At 33.2% G+C, this 27240-nt stretch overlaps 1 protein-coding gene and 1 long non-coding RNA gene across 3 annotated transcripts in view; one reads left to right on the top strand and one right to left on the bottom strand.

The window, feature by feature from the left end:
* The window catches only part of NCAM2 (neural cell adhesion molecule 2), a 514781-nt gene that overhangs the window by 130874 nt on the left and 356667 nt on the right, over nt 1–27240 (bottom strand). For both annotated transcript variants that reach the window (XM_072806615.1, XM_072806616.1), the window contains exon 9: nt 7500–7650. In XM_072806615.1, the coding sequence (XP_072662716.1) occupies nt 7500–7650 (151 nt within the window). The remainder of the gene's footprint in view (nt 1–7499; nt 7651–27240) is intronic.
* On the top strand, nt 13404–17320 carry LOC140621503 (uncharacterized). Its single transcript, XR_012021232.1, has 2 exons — nt 13404–13488; nt 17168–17320. It is a non-coding gene; the product is annotated as an uncharacterized lncRNA (long non-coding RNA).

The raw sequence follows: 27240 nt of genomic DNA, 5'->3' as shown, positions 1-27240 counted from the left end.
TCATGAATAAATAAATAAAATCTTTTTAAAAAATTAAAAAATAAACCACAGAAATCAACCTAACCCCTGAACTTTGAATGTATGGGACAGGCACAAATTTATATAGAAAAGGCTTTAAGAAGTTAATTGAGATTTGAGTCACTGCTCACAGTAGGCAATACAGAATTAGGAGTGAATATCTGCTCAATACTCTTTTTCCAGATGTTTGTCAAAAGTCTTACAGTGTGCGCAACATAATAATTATAGTAACCAGGACTCAATCCAACATTTCTTGACATTCAGTGAACCAGAAAAAATATGATCAATTCTAAAGGGAAAAGACAATCAACAAATGTATTCCAAGATGACCCAAATGTTGATTCTATCAGATTTTAGATTTATAGATTTTGGACTGGCTATTCTAACTATGCTCAATGAGATAAAGGAGAGCATGCATAAAATGAATAAGGATAAAAAATGTCAGGAGATAAACAGAAAAAAAAAAGAACAAATAAATTCAGGAACAGAAATTAATATTTTAAAACAAAGAACTCACTGATTGAGCTTAGGAACAGAAAGGAAATAGTGGAATAAAGGTTCTGTTAATTTGAAGAGAAAACACCAGAAATTACCTAATTTAAAGAACAGTGAATAGTTAAAATGTGTAAAACTGAACAGTACCTCAGGGATTTTTTAGATAATTTCAAAAGGTCTCACATGAGTTGAGCAAAGCCCTAGAGATGAGAAAAAGATTAGGAAAGAACTAATAATTGAAGAAATAATGTCCAAATTGCTCAAATAGATTGAGAAATATAAATTTACAGACTTAAGAAGCTCAGTACACCCCAAACAAAAAACTCAAAGAAAACTGCACCTAACACATTCCATTCAGAGCTAAGAATAGAGAAAGAAAGTAATTTGAAAGTAGTTAGTGAATAATGACATGTGGCATATAAGGAATTCACAATTCAAATAATCATGAAATTCTCATCAGAAACAAGGAGGTTAGAAGATAGTGGAACCAAACTTTAAAAAAAAAAAATGTCAATCCAGAATTCTTTCCAGGGGGGAAAAATATCCTTCAGGAATGAGGGATGAGGAGAATATTTTCAGATGAAAAAAAAATAGAGTCTATCCCAAACATATATGCTCTAAAATTAATGGAGAAGAAATTTCTTCAGGCTGAAGGATTATACTATCAAAAAGAAATTTAGAACTTAAGGGATGAAGACAAGCAAAATAAATGGTGAATGGATAAGTGAATTAAAATATTTTATTTTCAGTTCCCAAAAATATGTATGACCATTCAATAGAAATTTAACATACTTTCTGGTGAGATTTCAATGAATATAGATATAATGCATATGAAATAAAAAATAAAAAGATCAGTGGTGGGGCAGGTGTAAAGGTATCTATATGGTTGTGAAGCTCCTCTATTTAATATAAGGTATCAAAATATTACCTCAATGTAAGACTGTGAAATGTTAGGTTTGTGTATTATAATTCCTAGAGAATCACTTAAACAAACCAAAAAAAAAAAAAAACACAACTATATTGCCAACATAAAAATTAAAGTAAATATATTGCCAACATACAAATATATAGCCAATATACAAATTAAAATAAATCATTAAAATCTTATATAACTAAAAATAATGAAGAAAAATCAAACAGAACATGAAAAAACAGAGAGAAAAAGTAGAAAACAAAATTTTACACCTGAATGATATTATATCAATAACAGCATTCAATTTAACAGTGTAGCCTATGAACTATGACAAACTATGAACCATGGACAAAATATACTCCAAGGATCTCTTATATGTATGCTTACAGTTAAGAATTTTTTTTTACATTTTTAATCATTTGTAAGAGAAAAATGTATGAGCCTTTAAGATAGTTTGTAGGTGATAGAGATTATATCATGAAAATTTAAAATATTTATTAACTGGTCCACTTATCACTGATTCCTACTTTAAACACTCTAATGTTAAGTTAGAGATTGACAGTATGAATGAAAAAGCAATATTCTGTCATAAGCCGCCTAAAAAGACACATTTTAATTTCACATAAAAATACAGCAAGGCAGAAAGTAAATAAATGAAAAAGGGTGTATAAACAGTAAAAACAAGAAGGTATGACTAGTTATCTGAATATTAGACAAAATAATTCTAGGCAAATGATTAGTGGAGAAAATAAGGGAAATAATTCATGAGGAAAACATATGTGGGAGAGCAAACAGTGACCTGCCCCTCCAAAGATATTCACATCATCATCTCTGGAACCTGCAAGCATGTCATTTTACATGTCAAAAGGAACTCTGCAGCTGTGATGAAGTTAAATATGTTAATTTGAGAAGAATATCCCAGATTATCCAATGTGGGTCTCATGTAATGGAAAGTCAGAGACAGAGAAGTGAGAAGAGCCCCAGAATTAGATGAGGTGATGTGAGAGAGACTCCATCTGCCATCGCTGGCTTTAAAGATGGAAGAGGACCAAGAGCCAAAAAATGTGGGCAGATTTTAGAAGCTGAAATGGACAGAAAACAATCTGCCCTAGAGCCTCCATAGAGGAACACAGCCCTTCTGACATTTTATTCAAGTGAAAATAATTTTGAACCTCTGACCTCCAGAACTGAACAATAATGTATTTGGGCTGTTTCCAGCAATTAAGTTTGTTGTCATTGGTTTTAGCAGAAATAGAAAATGAATACAACATACAAGCTATAAATGAGCATGGCCTCACTGAACTTAAAGATACGTGATGCAAAAAGCAACAGATTAAAGTGAGAGAGAAAAGTTCACAATCATGGTAGAGGATTTTAACAACTCTCACTGTCATAAAACAGCTATACAAAAAAGTCAGTAAAGACAGAAGATTTAAACAACACTGTCACCTACCTCTATCTAATGGATATTTATAGAACACAGTATTCTATGACTGCAGAATATATATGCTTTTCATATACACTGTGTAGTTGTTGAGATAGATCATATACTGGGGCATAAGTCTCAATAAACAAAAATGGCTAAAAATAACACAAGGGAGTTTATTCATTTCTTATTTCTTATTTATTTATTTATTTATTTATTTATTTATTTATTTATTAAGATTCTACTTATTTATTCATGAGAGACACAGAGAGGGAGGTAGAGACATAAGCTGAGGGAGAAGCAGTTTCCTTATGAGGAGCCTGATGCGGGACTCAATCCTAGGACCCCAGGATCATGGCCTGAGCCAAAGGTAGATGCTCAACCACTGAGCCACCCAAGTGACCTAAGGGGGTATTTTTATACAAAACTGAATTAAATTAGAAGTAAATAATAGCAAAATATGTAGGAAAACACTAAATATCTGGAGATTAAATCCTTACGAATAACTATGGACCGATGATGAAATCACTGGAAAAATTAGAAAACATTTTCAAATAAATGACAATAAAAATATAACATATTATTATTTTTGGATTGTGGTGAAGTATTGTTTTGTGGCAAATGTAGAGTCTTATATGGTATTAGAAAATAAGAAATATTTAAAGTAAATGACCTAATATTTCACTTCAAGGAAATATTATAATATAATCAAAGGTCGAAGTAAGTCCAAAATATATAGAATGGAAATATTGAAAATAAAATGGAAATCAACAATCTAGAAAATAGATTTATATACAAAGAATGTAAATTAAAAAAGTCCAAAGCTAGTATTTTATAAATATCAACAATATTGACAAATCCTTAGCTAGAAAAAGGAAAGTCAAAATTAGTGCTGAGTCATTTTGATATATGTATGAAAAAATAATATATATTAACTCCACAAAAATGAATCCAAAACAGATCATAGACTATCATGCAAAAATCAAATCAACAAAACATTAAAAATAAAGCCTAGCCTAGAGGTGCCTGGGTGGCTCAGTTGCTTAAGTGACTGCGTTCAGCTCAGGTCATGATCTCAGGGTCTTGTGATGGAGCCCTGCATCAGGTTCCTTTTTTTTTTTTTTTTTTGCATCAGGTTCCTTACTCAGCAGGGAGTCTGTTTCTCCCTTTAACTGCACTCATCCCCACTGTCTGTGCTCTGTCTCTCAAATAAATAAAATCTTTAAAACAAATAATAAAATAAAATAAAATAAAATAAAATAAAATAAAATAAAATGAAAGCCTAGTCATAAATCTTTGTGGTCATAGGTTAGGTAATGATTTCTTAGATGGAACATGAAAAATATCATGAGTCCAATATGATAAGTTGGACTGGAACAAAATTAAAATCTTTTGCTCTTCAAAGAGACATTTTTATTCCAGAATAAAGAACAAATCTCTACACAATGTTCAAAAATGTTCACAAGAGCTTTTCATAATAGGCCCAGACTTAAAACAACCAAATGCCCATCAACAGGTGACTAAATAAACTAACTTTGTTTTATTCACACAATGCAAAGACAGAAACAAATTATAAATTTTTATTCATAGTCAACATATCAATGTATGTTGCCTGAAAGTGCTTAGTAAAAAATTAAAATTAATGTACGACTTATGCATATAAAGTTCTGGAAGTGCAACTAAATTATAGTGATAGAAGGTAGACTAACAGTTGCTTGGGAGGAGAATGAAAGAACAGATTACAAAGGAGCTTGAGAAAATCCTTGGAGGTTATGTAAATGTTTGTTTAGATAATGGTGACACATATGCAGGCACTTCCATATGTCAAAACTGTTAACATTTTGCCCTTTATATATTGGCATCATAACTACAATCCAACTATATTTTAATAAAATTGTCAACAAGGGGTATTTATTTCTCTAATTATTCTTAATAAAGAAAAATAAAATTCAATGTTTAATTGTTTAAAGGAAAAATTGATCACATGCTCTAAAAGCTATCCATAAAACAAAAATTATTAAGACAATGGTTCAATAGTTGAAACAAAGTATTTTATTATCTTTGAAATAGATTTACCTAGCCAGCTTCTAATCAACAGGTAGCAACAACAATCTCAAGGAATGTTCAAAGAATTCTCAAAACATTCTTTTACAAAGAAAATTGTTTCTTTTTGATCCTGGCTAAATAAGAGATACTGTATAATTTGCTGGTGAGCTTTATTCTAAACATATACTTCAGAAAATTAAACAGGCCAACCAATGTCTATACCTTTAAGCAAAGGAGAAATGCCTCTGTGATCAAAAGCAACTTGTACTTCGTTATATTAGTCCTTGAAAAAGAGTATCCTAAGCATGTTTTGTGTGTGTGTGTGTGTGTGTGTGTGTGTTAAAGTATTCATGCTATTAGAAGATCACAAGAACATGCAATTTGTACTGCAATATACAATCATTTGTTTACCCTATTGCTTTCTACCTATTTGAAATCAGTAATAACTAAAAATCTCATGTCATTATACATCAGCATTTCACATTATCTTGATATTTTTCTCCACCTATCTTTTGGAAATTTGAATTCAAGTTGAGGTTTGATTTAAATCTCTCTCAATCCCAGTGTTCTAATGAAGCATGAGCTCTGTTTTATTCATTTTGTGTCTACAGTCACTCAGTACCAATTCTAAATCTTAAACAGCTTAATGAAAAGATTCTCGGTTTGTTCCAGTATGGCATTTTAAAATTCTTTTCAATGAAGTTTTAAAACAGAACAGAAATTGTAGACCTTAATTTAACTTATTTATTTCATAATGAAAACTCAGGTAGGCATGCATGGAGGACAATTAAGAAGTTCTAGGATTGTAGGATGTGACTATGCTTGAGTAAAAGCATTTTTACATGGTTAAGTATAATGAAGCCCCACAAATTTCTTCCTTTAACCTTCTTAATTCACGTATATGGAAATCAAGGTCCCAGGGATGCATGTCAAACAACTAATTAGCACCAAACCTAGCACTGATATATTAACCTAATATTGCCTATAGGACCCAGTCAGCCTTACTCTGTTTTGGAAATATCAACAATGCTCATTTCTCATGAGCTCCACTTTTCTGAGTACTTATAGCAATAATTTAGTAGTAATTCTAGGATATATTAAATAAGCATTTAAATATTTACAAAATGCGAAGGAAAAAAGCCCTAAAGTTAAGTTTTATTAAGAGAATATGATGCCTACCATTTCTTTGGCACAGTGAGAAAAGGCTGGAAGTATTCTATGAACTGCCCCTCCAAACTGGTTGGGCAGCTCTAATATAAATCATGTTTTGGCACCCTTAAATTTTTGCTCATGCAGGTTCACATTTAAAAAAGTAAAAAAATAGTAAGGTAAATTTTGACTTAAAATACTTATTTTGAATTACAAAATATAAACAAAGATGTTGAAAATTTGAGAAATGTTCATAATTTGTACAAATGCTGTTGACTTGAAAAAGATATATCTATTAATATGTGACATATTAATACATATAAAATAATGGGAAAATAGCAGAAAATAGTGTTAGGAAATAAAGCTAATAAATAAGTTATCAGTATCACTTCTTCCTCTGTGCGTACCGTTATTATGGCTTTTTTTTTTTTTTTTTTTTTGCTGGTCTCTATTTTTTTAAGATGTATGGTGACAATAAAAGGACTTTCTTGGAAGTTCTCTACCTTTAGAAAATGAAACCTGCAATTTGTGAAATAATTATTTAATATCCTTCACATTTTTTGTAATTAATTGGCCTTTCCATGAATTTCTTAACAAGAACACTTATGAATATGTAAAATAACATGGATTATTTGTGTCTGTTCTTGAGGAAATATTTACTTTCTAAAGGCATTCTCCATGAAAATACATCTTATTTCACAGTTATTAATCACATTTTATCAATATTAATGCACAAGAAATTCTCCAAAGTTTTGTGAATAAGAGCATCTTATACATCCCCACTATGACCGTTATGTCCTCTCAAACATCAGAGAATCTCCAACATTGATGATTCCTGAATATTCACTGAAAATAATATTAAATTTCTTCCTTTTTAGAAACATATATGTGAAATTATTCTAAAATCCCACTCAGTGATGGAAGGTGGATTGTGCATTAGCTTTCATATTCCCCAAATATTACATCTCCTTGTCATAATTCCCACTTACAGACAATAAACACTACTCTGATAAAATATGAATGCTGATACAATCATCTTAAAAACAGTATTTCATATCTTATGAGGATGCAAAATAATTTAACAAAATACACAGGTGATACACAGGACTATTACTATTATAAATAAACAGATAAAACTTTAAGAAGATACTGACCAATTACTGATAACTAATGCAATTCAAATTGTATTGTGTTTGGGTTAAACACTTCAAAAAAGAAAATCAAAGTTTTCAGGATAAGTAGTATCAAAACCATTAAATCTATATAGTACTGTGAAGTGTCCTATAACATCCACTAGATGTCTCTAAAAACTGACTTTGAATGCCAACAATAGTTCTAGAGCTATGCATCAAATCATGAACTACACAGGTATTTCGATGATCCTACCAAAATTCATACTTGTCAAAGCAGAAAAAGTTGTTTTAATAAACATACAAAATGAAAATAACTTACATTCAATATCAAGGTACATGCTCTTTTGGTGCCCTCCAATTCTACTTGCAGCTTCACAGTCATATCTCCCTGAATCTGACAACTTCACATCTTTAATATGCAGTGATGAGCTTCCATGCTGCCCTTTGACTTCGATACGACCATCTGGGCTCTGTTTACATCGATTCAGGAAAAAGAAAGATTTTACGCTTGTTTTGTGCAAAATTATGACCAAACATAGGGTGTTTATCACATATATAATAAACGAAAATAAAGTCTTACCTGTATTACTTTTTTAAAAACCAATGTTTCTGTGTTTATGACTTTCTGTTTTTAGCTTTTCCATTTTACCCACCCACTTGCTTACAGGGACACCAACATGTAGTAAAAACTTCAACACATATTTTATCAACCTCTTTATTTAGTGCACTCTTTGCTTTTTAAAAAGCTTGCATGTTCTAGGAAGGGCTTTGTTGGCTTCCAATTATGCTCTTCACAAACAGAATGGAACAACAATGCCCATTCAATTCTGGCTGAAACCCACCAGTGAAAATGATATTCCTCCTTCACTTTAGTTTCCATTTCACCATGTAAAGTCAGTGTACAAAGATGTATGGAAATTAAAGCTTTAAGAAGAATTTATATTTATTTTGAATGCATGAAACAGCACTGCTCCAAAGTCTGTTAGGTACCATATTTATAACAGATAAATTATTAAAAACAGCACTATGTAAGTCATTCTTAGAAAGTAAATGGAATCAACATGAAAAAGATTAATCACATGCCCTATGAATATTGATGCAAATCAAGGAGTTGCTCATAATCCAAAAGCCTAGAGATTATATTTCAAATAAGAATTCTTGTGTGCAACCTAATCGGTATACCTACAATTGTTTTCTTAAATCATTTAAATACCTTGATAGCACACATGTTAAAACAGAGGTAGTTAATTTACTGAATTTTACTTTGCACAATCAGGAAATATAGTGGTATCTGCCATTTTATAATTCATTTGTAATATGTACTTTAATATTATTGAATTGATTATTTTCAATATTTGAGGTTTTAGTGCCTCAATAAAAACTACATGCCATACATTTAATTTGAAATATGTAAGTTATTATGTAATAACATAATGGCTGTTTAATTTTCTATATAACTGAAATTCAAATGAATTTCAATATGTGTCTTTGTATCATTAAAATTTGTTTATTTTCTTTTATTAATATCAAAAGACTATTTTAAAGCTCCTTTTCAAACATGAAGTTGATTGGGACACAGTAGGATCACTTTTTTGCCTTCTAGTTTTATAAAGGAATGCAATTACTATACAATCATATCAGCCACTCATAATTCATTTACTATCATGATCGTAAAAATGGTTTTCAAAAACAAAGAAACAAAAACATGCAGGGAATGTATTATGTGACCCAGATCAGACCAAAAATATGCTCCTCAACTCTCAAGTATTGCTAAAAAATAGTAAGGTAAGGCTTTCAAGCAAAAGACATTCTCTTTTTTCCAATAATTAAGATGTTCAGTGGCCAACCCGAGTACATACTGAAGAGAAAAAAAATGCAGAAACTCACAGAAGTAAAAATTAGAATGAGTAATCTCAAACAGAATGGCCAATTTGTTATACAAAGTAACTACTTTTTGATAACTAAATGAGTATTATTTTCTTATCTTACTGCATCTCTATCATTGGACCCTACAAACTACCCTTCCGTCCTTATGTGCAAACTTCCCTTGGCTTTCAGGACACCCACACTCTATTGTGTTTTCTCCCAGTGTCACTTTCTGACTACTTGTTAGTCTGGGTTGAGGTTTCCTCTCTTTGGGGGCCCCTGTATTCTGTCCTGAACACAGCCAATGAATTCTGCTTAGACATTCTCATCCCCTCCCATATTAGCAGTTGTCATGACCTGTAGTCACTCTTTCTCTAGGCAAGATTCCTCTTTCCCGGGAGAGCTATGGAACCAGATATGTCTCTTTCAGGACATGCCCATTTGATGTTTCTCAACCAGCATGGGTATATCTGAACATATCACTCGGTCACCCAGCACAACACGATCTACTCCTGTGGTCTTTCCTTCCATGAATGGTACTAATTGTTTTCCATGCTCCATGGTAGACCATGTCTTCAGTCTTAGATCAGTTGCTAAGTCTTTATCCATTTACATGGTAAGTGATGATAAATCTCAGTTTATCATCTTGTTCAACATTATCATGTTCAATGTCTACCAACTGTATTTCCAGGGACCTATCTGCTCTCTGCTTCTCCTATTTGTAAGCTTAGTTGTGCTGCTGAGTTGGAAGAATGCTAACGGGCATCTCTGGGTTTCAGAGAGAACAATCACACTCAGGGTGAATGCGACTGAAAAAGATTCCCTGACTCTGCAAAAGCCATCAGCATAATGTTATTTCCTATGTTTCTTTAGCAAAGTCTCATTGCAGATGCAGAAATTATTTCTTGTGTAGCTAAGAATAAGTTTTTCTAAAAGCAAACTTTTAATTCTCCTAACAACTTCATGAAGGTTTCATATACCATGTGCTCTATAATCATGAATAACATTCTACTGACATCTGAATAAAATCCCAATGTCTCAGCCTGACATTTAAGGACTTCCATGTGACATCTCCTTTCTGTCTAAGACATCGATTTTTTGTTTAAGCCCACTTTATAATTTGGATACCATTAATTTGGATTCCAATTAATCTGAATTACTGTCATTTCCATAAGCACCCTCCATAGACCTGTCTCAACCTTTGCCCCTTTACCTCTTCTATGTTTACATGACAGGGTTCTGTCATCATCCCTTTAATTTCTTGGGAAAATATCAGTTTATATTCAAAATAAATCAACTGTTTTATATAATTATTAAATGTACTACTTTGAACTCTGTGCTTTTCTTAGAACACACTACTTTTTCTAATCTAATTGGAACTTCAGAATTCATCTTGTAGGATATTATAGTTGAACAAATGTGAGAACATTTTTATTTTTATGGCACTTTATGTTAAAGTCACCTGGACTAGTACCAAGAACAGGGCCATTATATTCTAATATCTTTAAAGCAAATTAAGTTATAGTGAAATTTAGATATAGTTGAGTAAAGGAAAAGTATTCCTCCAGTTATTATTTACTATGAATTAAAAATTTGCAGTTAGTAACTTTATTAATGTGATAAAATACCGTTTTAATAATACAAAACAAATTCTTCATTTTTCTATTAGGAAAAGTATTGTTCTTTCACAGAATTGATAGAGAAAATATGCCTCCTTTGAAAATAAACAGGTCCTCATGTTATTACCTGCTGTAAATGATATGGTTTTTGACTTATGAAAAACTGGTATCTTTAAAAATTAGTATGATACTAGTAAAGATGTTGGAATTTAAAAGTTATTTTCAATGTATCTGAAATTATTAACAGAAATTCTGGAAGAACAGAATTTCTTTGGGAAAGTGTGTGATTCCCTGAGAAATCATAAGTCATTTTCAGACTTGACATTGACTCTGTAATAATTACAATGTGCATTTGTCTCAAATACTTACATTAGAAGACCAAAGTCATTCCTTCTCATATCTGACATTTCAAAGGACATCTTTCTCTTTGTGTTACAAAAAGGCATTACATATTTCTGAGAGAAAATTAATTTATATCTTGGCTTTGATTCACCACCTACCAAATATTCATGCAAGACATCTGATATTTGATTGAGACAGGTTAATGGGCATATTAGCTGTCCATCTAGTATTTTCAGGTTATATCACTGCATTAAGTAAGATGATTAGAAAGTAAAGTGCCTGACTATACAAAATTATTCCAATCCTTTACAGAAAGGCACTCTGATTTGACTTAATGTTATATTCTTTGCCTTTCCAAAAGGTCAATTTAAGAACTGCTTATTTGAATGATATTTCAATATTTTTATAAAATGGTTATTTATAGAGTGCACTGAAAAAAATGTTTATTGATAGTTTACTGTCCAATCAAGAATCATTTAATGATAAAAAAAAGAATCACTTAATGAAATACATCTATGTGATAACTACCTTCTAGAGTTTAGTTCCAACACAAATATTTTGTTGTCAATTTTAATTGCTGGACTGTTGAAATTATGCAATGTATCATGTTTACAGGTTGTTTTTGTGACCATACTGACCAGATATTTATTGCCAGGTTTAGAACCCAATTGTAGTATACAACACATTTGACGTGGTGATATTCCCTATCTGTATTCTATATACTGATGTCATTGGCCCCTTTGGCTGGCCTTTTGGGAGTTTTGTGAATTATGTCACTTAGTTACTCAGCAATTGTTTTCTTGTGCAATTATTCTACAAAAAGCACCCAGGCACTGGAGATACATGTTGAGCAAAACTGAACCATTTTTACCCTTTGGGAGATTAAAATTCGGCAGATATTAATTTGAAAAAATAATACAAACAAACTGAAAAGTACCATGTAGGAATGCCAAAATTCCATTTTAAGGATGAGTAAATGGAGGGGTGGGGTAGAGTGAGAAGAATGTTCCCTGATAAACGGAGGTTTGGATTATGATCTCAGAATAATGAAAGAGGAACAGTTTATAGAGAGAACTTAAAACTGGTGCCCCCAGAAGGCATATGAAGCAACTGAGAGAAGCCAGCAGGCACAGAGAAGAGAGTGAGGGTACATAGGCTCTCCTGATGTTGAACTGGCAAACAGAGACAGCACGCCGGACCCAAGACAAATACAGACACACAGAAACCATGCATCCCTATATCATACATTCTGTTTGCCTTTTTGTAATGGCATTCTAGCTTCATTGACTGTAAATTAAATGCAACTTCAAATACTTTGAGGTAATGTAAAAGCATAACTGTTAATTACATAAACAAGGAAATATGTTCCAAAGGTTACTGGTATTAATTTACTCAAGCTAACCTCTCAAAATTATGTTAACATTGGGTTAAGTTGAATAATTTCTGCAAGAATTTTAAACAGAAAGATTCTCTTCCTTCCTTATAAGATTCCTATACCTACTCTTAGCATTAATTTCTCTTTCCTCTGAGCTTGCTCCCAGCTTCTTAATTTTCTTCCTGCTCTGATTCCCTAAACTGAACTTTTGTACAACTACCCTTCTTTCTAGCATTGCAAAATCATATAAGGAAGAGTGATATGAACAATGTAATTTCTTAATTTACATAATTTTTCCCTAGGTTCTAATGCCCTCTTCTCTCTTTGTATATAGAGTCAATAATGTATTCAACAAATAGGAACTGAATATAGCGCAGATAGCAGGTAACAGTGGTAGTTAAGATACTATTTTAAATGTTCTACATTTATTAGTTCACTAAATCCCCAATTAATCCTAATACTACTACTATGAGATTTAGACTATTATTTTTCCCACTTTAAAGATGAGGAAATGGGGCACCTGGGTGACTCAGTGGTTGTGCATCTGCCTTTGGCTCAGGTCGTGATCCCAGGGTCCTGGGATTGAGTCCTGCATCAGGCTCCTTGCAGGAAGCCCTCTGCCTATGTCTCTGCCTCTCTCTCTCTCTCTCTCTGCCCTCTGCCTATGTCTCTGCCTCTCTCTCTCTCTCTCTCTCTCTCTGTGTCTCTCATGAATAAATAAATAAATAAATAAATAAATAAATAAATAAAATATTTAAAAAAATAAAGATGAGGAAATGGAGGAACAAAAACATTAAATACGCAATTTCCACACATCTTACAAATTATAGCACTGGATGTCAAGGCTGTCTGGCCCTGGAGTTCATATTTGGAATTACTTTCCTTATGTGGCCCTTTGCTGAGCCATAACTATGGGGTTGAACTACATATCTTACCACCGTGCTGGTTTCTGAGGACATCATAATGAATCAGAAAGGCAGAGCCTTTAGTCTTATAGGTCAAAGGGCATAGATGAAAAAAATGACATCATAATGCATGCTGGTATAGATGAGGTTCAGGAAACACACATGATACAGTCTATGGAGGTGGGGGACAATGTCTTACAGGTATGTTTGTCTAAACTGAGATCTGAAGGATAAGTAATAAAGATGGGTCCAGCACCAGGCTGACTATATAATTATCAAGACCTACTGCAAAATGAAATGTGGGATATCTTGTCTAAAACTTATTGTGAATTTCAAGGCAACCACAGCAATACATGGAAGCACACAGGGCCCTTGTGAGTGTCAGGCTCTGCACAACTGTGCACACCACACATTGACAAAATTGCTCTGGCCAAGCTAAAAGAAGAAACAAAGGAGGAAGGAAATGGGAACTACATAGGCCTGAACTAGAAGGAAAAAAATGGCACATTCAGAAAGATGAAAGAAGCTCACTGGAACTAGAATACTTAATATAAAGTGGAGAGGGGCAAGAGATAAAGTGGCCAGAGAGGGACAGGACTGCTGTAATGAGGCTCAAAAGTCAAAGGAAGACCTGTAATAACATGAAAAGATGCTCAACATCATTAGCTACCACGAAACTGTCAATCAAAACCACAATACCACTTCACACCCTCTGGGCTAGCTGTAATCAAAAAGATAGATAATAGTATCAGTGAAGCTGTGGACAAATTGGCTGGTGGATGAGAATGAAAAATGGAGCAGGTGGTTTGGATAAAAAAAAATATGACAGTTATCCTGAATATTAAACACAGAGTTATCTTATGACTTAGCAATTACACTCACCAGAGAATTAAAGATATATGTGCACACAAAATCTTATACATGGATGTCCATAATAGCATTATTAATAAAACCACAAAATTAAAGCATTACAATGTCCATCTACTACTGCATGCATAAATAGAATGATCTAGTCATACAATGGAATGTTATATGGCAATGAAAAGAAATTAAATACTTACACACAGGCTACAATATGGATGAACCTTGAAAACATTAGGCTAAGTGAAAAAAACTAGTAACAAAGGCTACATATTGACTGCTTCCATTTATATGAAATTTCCAGAATAGACAAATCTATGGATACAGAAGTATATCGGCAGCTGCTTGGGGAGATTGAGAGTGATGGCCAAGAGGGGAGGAATTTCTTTTTCAGATGATGAAAAATATTCCAAAATTGATTTTGTGGATAATTGCACAGCTCTGCAAATATACTAACAGGCATTTAATTGTATTCTTTAATGAGTGAATTGCATCCTGCATAGATTATTTGTAAATAAAACTGCTAAAAATTAAAGAAGGAATTTGGGTGTTCCATAAGCAATTGGAAAAGGATATGAAAGGTTTCAGGCCTACAAGGCAAATGTGTTTGCTCTTTGAAAAGATCATTCATGCTGTGGGGTGAAGGATGAATTCAAGAGGGAGAAGAGAGGCCCATGGAAGCATACTGCATGGATAAGGTGCTAAGAAAAGGTAGTGGTAGTGGAGATGGAGAGAAGTGAATACATTCTATAAATGCTTTAAAGGAGAATCAACAGTGTTTAGTGAATGATTGGATGAGAAATTGTGATGAAAGAAAAAGGGAAGAGAGTATTTCTAGGTTTCTGTCACAGAGCTCAGGATGGGAAATATTCTCTATCATTAGTAAACTATTGTATGTCTATAAATTATACATATGCATGCATATATTCATCTTTTATGATATGTACCCATATTTTAATAACTGGGATAATTCTGTTCCATATTATATTTTCAGTACTTTAAAATTGATATTTAAAATTGAAATGTTAATAAATGAGATGTTGATATAAAGTGAAACTAGAATAAACTCTTCACAGATTTTAATTTCAAAAAAAATTATATAAGGTGGGTTCCAACTAACAGTTGTCAAAATGATGGTTTTCAGAATGTGAACTGCTTATTTCATATTAATGCCCGAGTGTGATGCCAACTTTAGCATAACATAGCAGCTAAGACGGCAGAACCAGACTGGAAAGTTTATATCCTAATTCTGCCACCTACAACCTTTATGACCTGGAGTTAATTACTTAATTTAGTTGTATCTTAGTTTCTGTCTCTGTATAATGGGAGTGCAACACTCATAATCTGCTATGCAGATTAAACGAGTATTTGTAAAGAGCTTAGGATGTGTTATTACATGATAAATAAATTGGCATAAAACATCTGATATCCATATCCAAGAGATAAATATATAAGTTTATACAACATCCATTTCATTGTGATAGCGAAGGGTATTCTGTCTCACAGAGAAATAATAACTCTCCTATCTTCTTTTTACTCACCAGTGCATTACTACTGCTAGACTTTTCTCACAGTCCCATAGCTACATCCCAATTATTTATAATATTTTGTCAATTAAAAATTTGTAATATATTCAGTAAAGAACAAAATTAAAATAGGACAAAGAAACTACCATAGGAGAGCAAAATCCTACTGATAAATGATAAAACATTTCACACATAAATAATTAAATTACTGAATAATGGGATTCATATTTTATTATATCCATAATGCTAAAATAAAACTCTAGATATTAAATTTGTCTGTAATTGCCATCACATTTGTGGACAGTTTGCATGTATCCTTGACTTTGCTCTTCATCAGGATGACCTTCCCTATTCAAAGGCCATGACTTTGGTATGAAAGGTCAGTCTTGTAAGTGTTACATTGATATGAACTCAATGATACCATTCAATGGTTTTAAAATTTTAAGATTCCAATGATTATGCATCACCTTCCTGAAATTTATACTGGTCAAAGCCATATAAAGTAACATGACCCCATGTCTGTGATATTCACTATTACTTATTATGGCCATTCATTGTGATTAGAGCTCCAAGAAAGTAAATTTGAATAAGAGGAATATGCTTATAGTATAACTGACCATAATTCTGGCATAACTGTTGGCTAATCTGCCTGACAAGACTTATTTTTTGTTGTGTAATTATGTATGGCATTTTAATCTAACCTAAGGATAATGAAACAAAATATTTGATATCAGGATTGTTTAGAAAATGCAAAACACACGAATTTAAGTCATAAGTATGGGACTAGAATAGAAAGTCAGGACTTAGAATATACCACTGATTCAAAGTATCATCTATGTAAAATTCCAGTGGTTTTTCCAAGGTTAAGAAATCAAGAAAAATAGAATGGTCACTATCATTTCTGGAGTCTCATTTTTTTTCTGTGTATCCTTTATAATGGAAAATAAGATATGTAAGAAAAACTGGTTATCAAAAAATCAATAAGAAGTAATGAAGCCAAGAAGATACTCAGATCCAAAAATCACATCCTCTATTAAGGTAAAATTTAGTTTCATGTCATACAACCATGAAAAGACAGAAAAGGGTTGTGAAAAAATGAGGCACATTATACTCTAAACCTTCCTAGTCAACATTTATTATAAGATACTCAGATGTAGTGCAATGACTTATGTCACATAACTGAACTTAACTTGTGAACATTGATATCGTGTTATTAAGTCATACTGCTCTGGAAGTAATATGAGTAATCACTAATAAGCACAGATTCCATGATTTTAAGGCTTTGAAGAATCCATAGGTCACCTGGTTCCATGTTTTTTATTCTAAAATTTAAAATGTTTTACTATCTAGCACAAAGATAGTCATTGGAAATAGAAGAAGCACAATATTAAAAATACTAGAATTGGAATAACACAATATTAATACCTGTAAAGGTGAAGAATAGACATGATATTTCATTATACTGTTCTCTAATCTTTTGCCTTTGTTTTCAGTTACATCATACATTTACCATGGGAAATTATAAACAGCACAGTCAAGATGGATCTATTCCTTTAGATCATTTCCTGAACTGTTAGAACAATGTAGAGAAGATCTGAATCCAAAGTCAATACATAAAAATCCATAAAATTCTTAATTGAAAGGCACTGATATTTCAATGTCATTTATTTTGCTAGAGTTATCACAGTACAAGTTGTCTAATACAGAGTATTTACTCTTTGCTGCTTTTTCCCACATCTAGTTAGAATCATATACGATTAGGTAAGCTCAGTTCTAGGTACATGAAAAATGTTATAGTCAATTATGTAACCAGTTTAAGGAGTATGGTAATCCAGTTCAAATTCTAGACAAAGAAGTTTTAAAAGCAGAAGCATAATATCAAATAGGAAGTAATACAATAATGTTATATGAAGTGCTTAAAAAATACCTGACATATACCATATATTCAATAAATGTTAATTGAGGTCACTATGCTTTTCCATTAGTATATCTTTATACAAATCCTACAAGATATTCTATAATGGATTTTTTTCCACTTTAGTATGAAGAAACTAAAAATATTTTGGGAACATTTTTCTTTGCTCTAACTAATGGGACAAATAGAGCCCTTATCCTATGTCATCTTTGGTCAATACTTAAGACAAAACAAAACAAAACAAAAAAAAGACAGGACTACTGAAAGAATATATTAGTCTGTTTCCTCCATATACATTTGAATAAGTTATATTGTTCTTTGATTTCACTAATCTTTTCTTCTGTAGTATCTTTTTTTAAAAAATTCTTAATTTTTTTTTAATTTTTTTCTTCTGTAGTATGTAATCTGCTATTAATTCCATGTTTTTTTTCTTTTTTTACTTCAGACGTTTCCTGATCTCTAGAATTATTTACTTTGTTTCTTTTGTGTCTCCTTATTATGCTCATGCTTTTTTTTAGACAGTATATATGTAAAAAATACATATATGATTATTCTTTTTTTTTTTAGATTTTATTTATTTACTCATAAGAGACACACACACACACACACACACAGAGGTGCAAAGACACAGCCAGAGGGAGAAGCAGGCTCCATGCAGGGAGCCAGATGAGGGACTCAATCCTGAGTCTCCAGGATCACACCCTGGGCTTAAGGTGGCGTTAAACCGCTGAGCCACCCGGGCTGCCCATATATGAATATTTTTATCTACTATTTCCTACGTCATTAATGGATTTGTTTATATTAATTGATGTATTTTTGTTTGCTATTCGTTATATATTTCTTGCCATAATTTTTGATAGGGTGCCAGACACTTTGAGTGCAGTGTTTTTTTTTTTAATTCCTTTCAGTGTGTTTGGTCTCTTCTCTGAGACACTGTTAAAATCCTTGAAAACTATTTTATTCTTTTGAAATTTTAAATTTTGTTAGGGGAGGTGGGAGCAATCTTTAGTTCAGGACTAATTTGGTCACACTACTAAAGCAACATTGTTCAGTATTCCAGTGGTTCTTTCTATATCTCTGAATAGTCTCTCACACATACACATATTGGTACTCAGCTTAAAACATCAGGGAAAAATACTGAAGATCTTTGGACCTCTCTGTGTGTGAATTTCCCTCTTTCCTACAGAGCTCTCTCCTCTCTAGTATTCCATACTGCGAATTCTAGCACCATGGATGACTCAAATTTGGAACACTGTTTCTTCAACTAAGAGAAACAACCAGACCATTCATCTCTTTGCTGTAGCCTGGAAACTCTCCCGACATTATGCTTGAGCAATCATAAGACTCATATCATTTGTTTCTCTTCTCTCAGGGATCAATGTGCTGCCCATAATGTCATAAATTGTACTTGTTGTTTAAATCCAGAGCATAAATCAAGCCCTGCTTTATCCATTATAAAAGAGAAGCTCTAATAGGTAATTTTTAAAGATTTATTTATTTGAGAGAGAGCACAAGGAGGGGCAGAGGGAGAGGGAGACAAGCAGACTCCCTGCTGAGTAGGGAGCCCAACATGGGCTCAATCCCAGGACCCTGAGGCTGTGACCTGAGCCAAAATAGAGTCTGATCCTTACTGCCTGAGTCACCCAGGGGCCCCAACAAGTATTTTAAGTTGTCACTAATTCCACACGACCATCAGAAAATTTACCTATTTACCCTCCAATGATCACTTTTTGTCATAGATATGAAAACTCTTAGAGTACACATCACTTTTAACATCATTTTCATCAGACTGAAACCGTAAGTTAAAACGTATTTTGTTAGGAGGAGCTAAAATGGCAGAGTAGTAGGAGGACACCAGCCTTGTCTTATCCTTTCAACACAGCTAGATAAATATAAAATCATTCTGTATACCCAAGAAACTGATCTGAGGGCTGACAGAACTGTACAACTAGAGGTAAAGAGGCCGCATTGTGGAGGTGCAGAGATGTGGTTTGGGGGGAGAAATGGATTGAGGGTGCTGTGGAGGAGAGGGAGCCCTGATCACAGAGAGAGTGAAGGGGGAAGGGACACATAGGGGATCACACAAGGAAAACACTTCCCCAAAGTCACTAACTGGGAAAATGAGAGGAGCTGATTTTTGTGAGTTTTTACCACCAGCCAGGCTCAAAGAGTGGAGTTTTGGAGGTACACACAATGGCTGGTGTGAAGCCCCTGAGGGCACTGCAGTGCTCTTGTGGATAAGGGCAGATAGCCCAGCGGCAAATGGCATGATGTAAGGATGCCCTGCGACATAATGGGAGAGAGGGTTCCTCATCTTTGGAGTGGATCTGGGATAGGTGGCATTTCCTCTCTGGGGACAAAAGAGCCAGTAACACCATTTCTCTCCCCTATTCCTCAGCATAAACTAACTTCAGTTAGCAGCAAAGAGCCAACATTGGCTGCCTAAACTGCATACACCAAGTCCTGGCCCCTAGGCTCTGCAAGTGCTGCTCTTCTTGGGCAAGTGTGCCTGAAAACTAGCACAGCGGGCTCATCACCCAGAAAACCAGCACAATGCTCTCCCCTCCCCACATGCACCACATCTACTGACCAGAAAGCTCTGCAAAGCTTCAGCTCTAGTGGAAATAACATCAAATCTCTTTTTTAACAAGCAGATTAGGGCACATCTAGTTAAAACTCACCACACTCTGGCCAAAGTCCAAACACTTCCTACTGCAGGCAAGGAGAAATTCTGCAGAGGGCTGACCTGAGAGAAAGAGCAGCCAAAACACAGCAGCATAGTGCACACAGCACACACCTGAGACACAGAAGTGCCAGGCCCTGGACAGCATATGACCTCTTCTTAATAAAGCCATTACTCTCAGGAGCAGGAAACATAACAGGCTTTCCTAACACAGAAAGAAAACAAGGACCTAGACAAAATGCCAAAACAGAGGAATTCATCTCAAAAGAAAGGACAAGAAAAGGTCAAGGATTTAATTGAAACAGATATAAGTAATATGCCTGATCCAGAATTTAAAACAATAATCATAAGGATTCTAGCTGGGCTTGAAAAAAGCATAGAAGACAACAGGGCATCCCTTACCACATAGATAAAAGAGCACAAGTCTAAAAACTAGTCAGACAGAAATAAAAATGCTATAACTGAGATATAAAACCAACTGGATATAATGACCACAAGGATGGAAGATGTAGAGGAATGAATAAGTGATGACAATAAAATTATAGAGAATGATGAAGATGAAAAGAAGAGGGAGAGAAAAATATTGGATCACAAATGTAGACTTAGGGAGCTCGGCAACTCCATAATGTGTAAAAACATTTATATCATAGGAATCTCAGAAGAAAGAGGGAAAAAGAGGCAGAATGTTTATTTGAGTAAATTATAGCTGAAAACTTCTCAATCTGGGGAAGGAAACTGATATCTAAATCCAGGAGGCACAGAGAACTTCCAGCAAAATCAATAGCAGGCCAGCACCAAGATATATTGTAGTTAAATTTGCAAAATACAGAGATAAGGAAAAAATCCTAAAAACAACAAGAGAAAAGTCTCCAACTTACAAGGGAAGTCAAATAAGGTTAGCAGTAGACCTCTCTACAGAAACTTGGCAGGACAGAAGAGAATGACATGATATATTGAATGCGCTGAATGGGAAAAATATGCGGAAGGATACTTTATCCAGCAAGGCTGTCATTCAGAATAAAAGGAGACATAAAAAGCTGCCTAGACAAACAAAAAGTAAAGGTGTTTGTGATCACTAAACCAGCCTTGCAAGAAATAGTAAAGAGAACTCTTTTAGCGGGAAAGAAAGATGAAAAGCAACAAAGGCTAGAAAAGAACAGAGAAAAATCTCCAGAAACAAAGACTTAAAAAAGTATTACAATGGCACTAAGTCCATATCCATCAATAACCACTCTGAATGCAAATGGACTAAACGTTCCAATCAAAAGACATAAGGTATCAGAATGGATAAGAAAGACTAAGATCCATCTATATGCTGCCTACAAGAGACTAATTTTAGACCTAATGATACCTACGGGTTGAACTTGAGGGAATGGAGACCATTATCTAGGTAGCAGATGACAAAAGAAAGCTGGAGTAGCCATACTTATATCAGACAAACTAGATTTTAAGCCAAAGACTGTAACAAGAAATGATGAAGGGCACCACATCACAATAAAGAGGTCTATCCAATGAGAAGATCTAATAATTGTAAATATGCCCCTAACTTGAGAGTATCCAAATATATAAGACAATTAATAACAAACATAATGGAACTCATGGATAATAATATAATAATAGTAAGAGACTTTAACACCCCACTCAGAGCAATGGACAGATCATCCAAGCAGAAAATCAATTAAGAAAACCATGACTTTGAATGACACACTGGATGAGATGGACTTAACAGATATAATCAGAATATTTCATCCTAAAGTAGCATTCTTTTTGAGTGCACATGGGACATTCTCCAGAACAGATTACATACTGGATCACAAATCATACCTCAACAAATACAAACAGATTCATATCATACCATGCATATTTTTCAAGCACAACACTATGAAACTTGAAGTCAACCACAAGAAATACTTGGGCAGTTGAACATAGGGATAAAAAAAAGGATGGGGGAGGGGAGAACATAAAACCAACTATGGTAGAGAATCAACTATGGTAGAGAATAAACTGAGAATTGCTAGTGGGGAAGAAAGTGGAGGGATAGGATAAATGGGTGTTGGAGATTAAGGAGGGCACTTGTGATGAGCACTGGGTGTTATTTATAAGTGATGAATCACTAAATTCTATATCTGAAACTAATATTATACTATATGTTAACTAACTGGAATTTAAATAAAAACTTAAACAAAAAAATAAAGGGAAGAAAAAAAGTACCTGGCAATGTATGTGTATGTTTTTCCTTCCTTTTTAAATTACATCATGCAAAATATATATTTAAATGTCTACATCATTGGATATATAAGAAATCTTATATAGCTAATATATATAATTATTATATGTGTCACTAGTATTATAGCAAATATATGCTCCTTTTTGAACAGGGAGCTATGCTGAGTGATTAAAACCTTATTTCAAAGTCTCATAACCAGGCATTGGGTAGCTGTGTTGCTATTTGACTCATAGCAAATGAACATAATTATCATAAATGAAAGCAGTGTATATTTATTGGAAATGCTTTATATAAGGCATGAATGTAAAAACCAAAAATTACTCACTATGCACCAAAATACCAAAAACCACAATTTCATCAAATCATTACACAGACACAGAAACAACCTATCTCCAAGAAATGGCTAAAAATTAAAACTGTATGTAACAAATATATAAACTCCATTGAGCTGCTTTTCTTTTGGTTTGGATTTTGCTTGTTTTATAGCAAATAAAGTAATCCTCCATAAAGAATAGGTAAGCTACAAGAAAGAATGCATATGCAAAGAGAACTTTTTATTATTGTTAGAAGCCTTCAATTAAAGAGAAGGAACTCTTCAGAAAGGATATAATAGAAGTTATTAAAATGATAATGCAAAGGAGGAGGAGAACTAAAAATGTTTGATGGGATAAATGAATCAATGCTGCAACCTGAAACCATGAAAAAGAGAAGGTACTGTGTGGAATTTGTCAAAGACATTAGGAGAAGATAAAGCATCTTGTATTTCTATATTGTAGTAATTTTCCTTAAAACAATCCAAAAATTATAAATCAGAAATGCCTGTGGTGAATCTTTACAGTGTTCTGTATCAATCATTAGACCATGAAAAAATTAAGAACATTATCATTAAAGGGAGATCTGGTGAAACTAAATGCCCAGGGATCAGAGATGGTCTGGGAAATTATACTACCTTGGCTACAAGACATAAAATTGATGAGAAACAGCTTTCATCAAGCCTCTAATTGTGTGCTGGAATATGCAAGCATAAGAAGAGGTCAAATAATTATAACATAGGGCAGAGTGTTGTAATTTTATGAGAAGATACTAAAAAAGCATACTATTAGTGAATAAATATGTAACGTCCTATATCTCAAAGTGCTGATCAAAATAGCCAGCCAGGCAGTTTTCTTATAATATAGGAAGAGATGGATAAGGCCTCAATAAATCTCCAACATCTCCATGATACACATACAAAAAATGTGCAATTTAATGGCTTGATAATCTCCTATTTCTATTCATTTTGTGAACGGGATCCCCTTAATTATCACCTTATCTATCACTTGACTCCAAAGTGCATTTTAATTTATGGATAAACAGATTATTAACTTACTAAGTAATCAAACAATTATATCAATTCATTCAAATTTTGATCAATAGATATGCTACTATTACTTCAGCATTACATGTCTCTATAATTAAAATTTGTTCCTGAATCATCACAGCTCCTATGACTCTGATAGATACAGTGAACTTCAGAGTTGAATGCAAACGTCCAGAGAGGAAATTAACTCTCGTGTTTTAGAGATATTTAAGTTCTTAAGTGGCTCTGAATTTTGTAATTGAAAGAACAGTGGTCTGCAACTTATCCTTAGTTTACATGAAGAACTCAATAATTAACCAAAATATATTCAGAGTTAATACCTGTTAAAAATCAACCATCTATTATATAGACCTCAGTTTGTCAGTCAAGGACTCTCAGAAGATTCAAAAGTAATTGGAAACTGTAGTCAGTACATCAAAGATTTGTGACAGTTTTCACTACACTTATTACTTGCTATGTGCAGTTAATATTCTAGATGGATATAGTAGACACACTATTGAAAAACTTGCAATATTCAAGGATTGATGGAGGAATGTGAAATTTTACTTGGTTGAAACTAATTAATCTTAATAGTAGGACATATGGGAAAAAAGGAGATAACAGAGATTGGAAGAGTGGCCTACCTACAGAGACATGCAGGTAATAGAAGGAATTTCCAAACGATATGAGAAACTACTGGAAGCTTCTGAACAAAAGAATGATATTATCTGGCTTGTTTCAAGTGAAGCAATCTAGCTATTTTAAGGAGACTAATGCACTGAGATCTCTTCAAATCCATTGTAATAATCTAGGCCAAATAATTATGATGGCTTGGACTACAGCAGTAATAAGTAGGTGTTAAGAAATGAACAAATTTTGAATATATTTAAAATTGGGCTAGAAGATTAAAGAAAGAATATGGGTGTAATAACAGATAACAATCAAAGATAACTCCAAGAATTTTAGTCTATGTAACTATAAGGAAAGTGTCACCATTTAATAAGGTTGAGATGATGGAGGAAGAAGCAAATATGAAGATAATGGACAGATCTGTACTAGATATTTTCACTTTAAACTACGTATTTAATATCCAAATGAAGTTGTCTGGTACATGACTGGATAAAGACTAGGAAGTAGTGAAGAGGTCCATTGGTTGAGATTTAGAGTTTACTGGATCCAAGTGGTAAACAAAGCCATAAGACTAGATGAATAAGTCAAGGGAATAAGCATAGAGAAAGGAATTCAAGAATGGGCCCCAAACCAAGGCCTTTAATCACTTAGAGGCCAATTAGAAGGCAAAGATTAATCAAAGGGTACTGAAAGGAGAGAGAAGTGTGGCAAACGAAAACCCAGAAGTATATTGCAAGCTAAAGAACAAGATTTAAGCAAAAGAGATAATTTCATTGGGTCACTGTTGTTACTAGGTAGAAAAAAAAGGGGGGGGACTGATAATTTACCACTGAGTTTTAAGAAGATGAACATTACTGGTAAATTTGTCAGAGAGCTTCAGTGGGGTGATATGATCAAAGCTTATGTTCAGGAAATAATTGGAGGAAAAAAATTAGAGCAAGGTTAAACAACATTTTCAAGGGATTTTGCTGTGACTACACAGGATAGAAAATCAGATGGCATGTGGAAGCTATATGAGATATCTATCTTTCCATCCATCCATCCATCCATCCATCCATCCATCCATCCTCTGCCTGTCTATATGTTATACACACATATATTCACATATATGAAGGATATGTGTAGTAGGTATGTGTGTATGTTACAGATATACATATAAAATGCATATGTTTTATATGCAATATATAAATAAAAGAAAAATAATAGAATATTTTTGGATGTTGACAGGAATGATAAATAAGGTACTGGGTAAAAATATTGTTGAGAATAAGGATCTGAATTACTGGACTGATATTCATATGTTAGAAAGCATACTAGGAGCCATGTAAAAAACTCAGATATTGCATTCATGGTAACATACAGGTTCAGATATGTATGAGTGTAGATGTAGTAGTAGGAATTTGTTAAAGTTTTTTTTGATTGCTTCTTAATAAAAGAGCAGATCATCAGCAAAACTTTGGGGATAGAGGAAATTTGCAAATTTGAGGATGTAGGAAATGAACTGAAGATAGTTGTCTAAAACTGGTCAAGAAAATGGACCAGAAAAATGTGGAATGAATGGTACACAACAACAACAACAACAAAATGCCCACAGGGTATGCACCACAACTTTAAGGAGAGACCATTCAGAATGATTACAAGCTTTTCCTCCATGTAAGCTCAGCTGTCCTACCACATGTGTGGAATAGATGTGGAGGTTAATTAAACCATGAGTGCTGTTTTGCCAGAAACATTTCACGAAGCCAAAAAAAAAAAAAAATTGAGCAATGCGTATGAAGTCCTAATTATAATAATAGACAATGAAATTTTAGGCTGGGGATTAAAAAAGGTGAGCAAGATGAGTGGTCTAGGTCAGGGAAAAAACAGTAGAATCCACAAATATTAGAAATGCATTGCTTCTACATATCTGATAGAGTATAAATACATTTTTCTTATAAGTATATGCACTATTAAATATGCATCTAAAAATAATCTGAGGATAAGAGATTTAGAAACTCGAAAGAACTTTCTGTGGATTACAAAGCAACAGTAATAATGCTGCTCCAAGATGTAGATCATGACAATGTAACATTAATAGCCAAAACTGATTTACATGTAAAACATTTTTGTCCCACCCTGAACCCCTATCATAAACACCAGTGCTCAAAAGATGGCTGAACACAGCTATTATTGAATATCTTTGTTTAATACATCATTTAATTTTACTGTTCACCTCTGAGTCAAGGGCAATGAAGGCACTGCAGTAACTATGCTAAGGTAATTTTCATTAAAATGTATTCAGTTTTATTTGTTAATTATTGTGAAAGTAACATTCTTTTATGCACCTGTTTTTGTTGGATGCTTAAAGTTGACAACGAAATACATCAGATGTATTATTTTTATGCAAGTTGTTTATTAGATATTGGATTAAATATTTTCTCAGATATGCTGCATTTATTATATAGTAATTTGAATTTAGTTTTCATATATATTATTTTAAATCATACCCAAATGACTGCATAACTGTCATGCATTTATTCAAATTTGCTTCATCTTGTTTCTTGAATTTTGTTAATATTATTTACTAAAATAAAGAAGTTACAAATACCAGAAAATTTATTTTTTGGTCTATTAATATTCACTGACACCTCCATATTTCCTTATAGCTATATGATTTTATATTTTTTCGGGGACAGTACTAGATTGCTTCATAAGAAGAAATAAATATCAACTGAACTCGATGTAGGACAAAGTATTTACAAGAAAAAAATATTTTCTGCTACAAAGCCATAC

Source organism: Canis lupus, chromosome 30 (assembly GCF_048164855.1).
Source record: "Canis lupus baileyi chromosome 30, mCanLup2.hap1, whole genome shotgun sequence".
Taxonomy (NCBI): Eukaryota; Metazoa; Chordata; class Mammalia; order Carnivora; family Canidae; genus Canis; species Canis lupus.
This window is presented reverse-complemented; position numbering and strand designations above follow the sequence as displayed.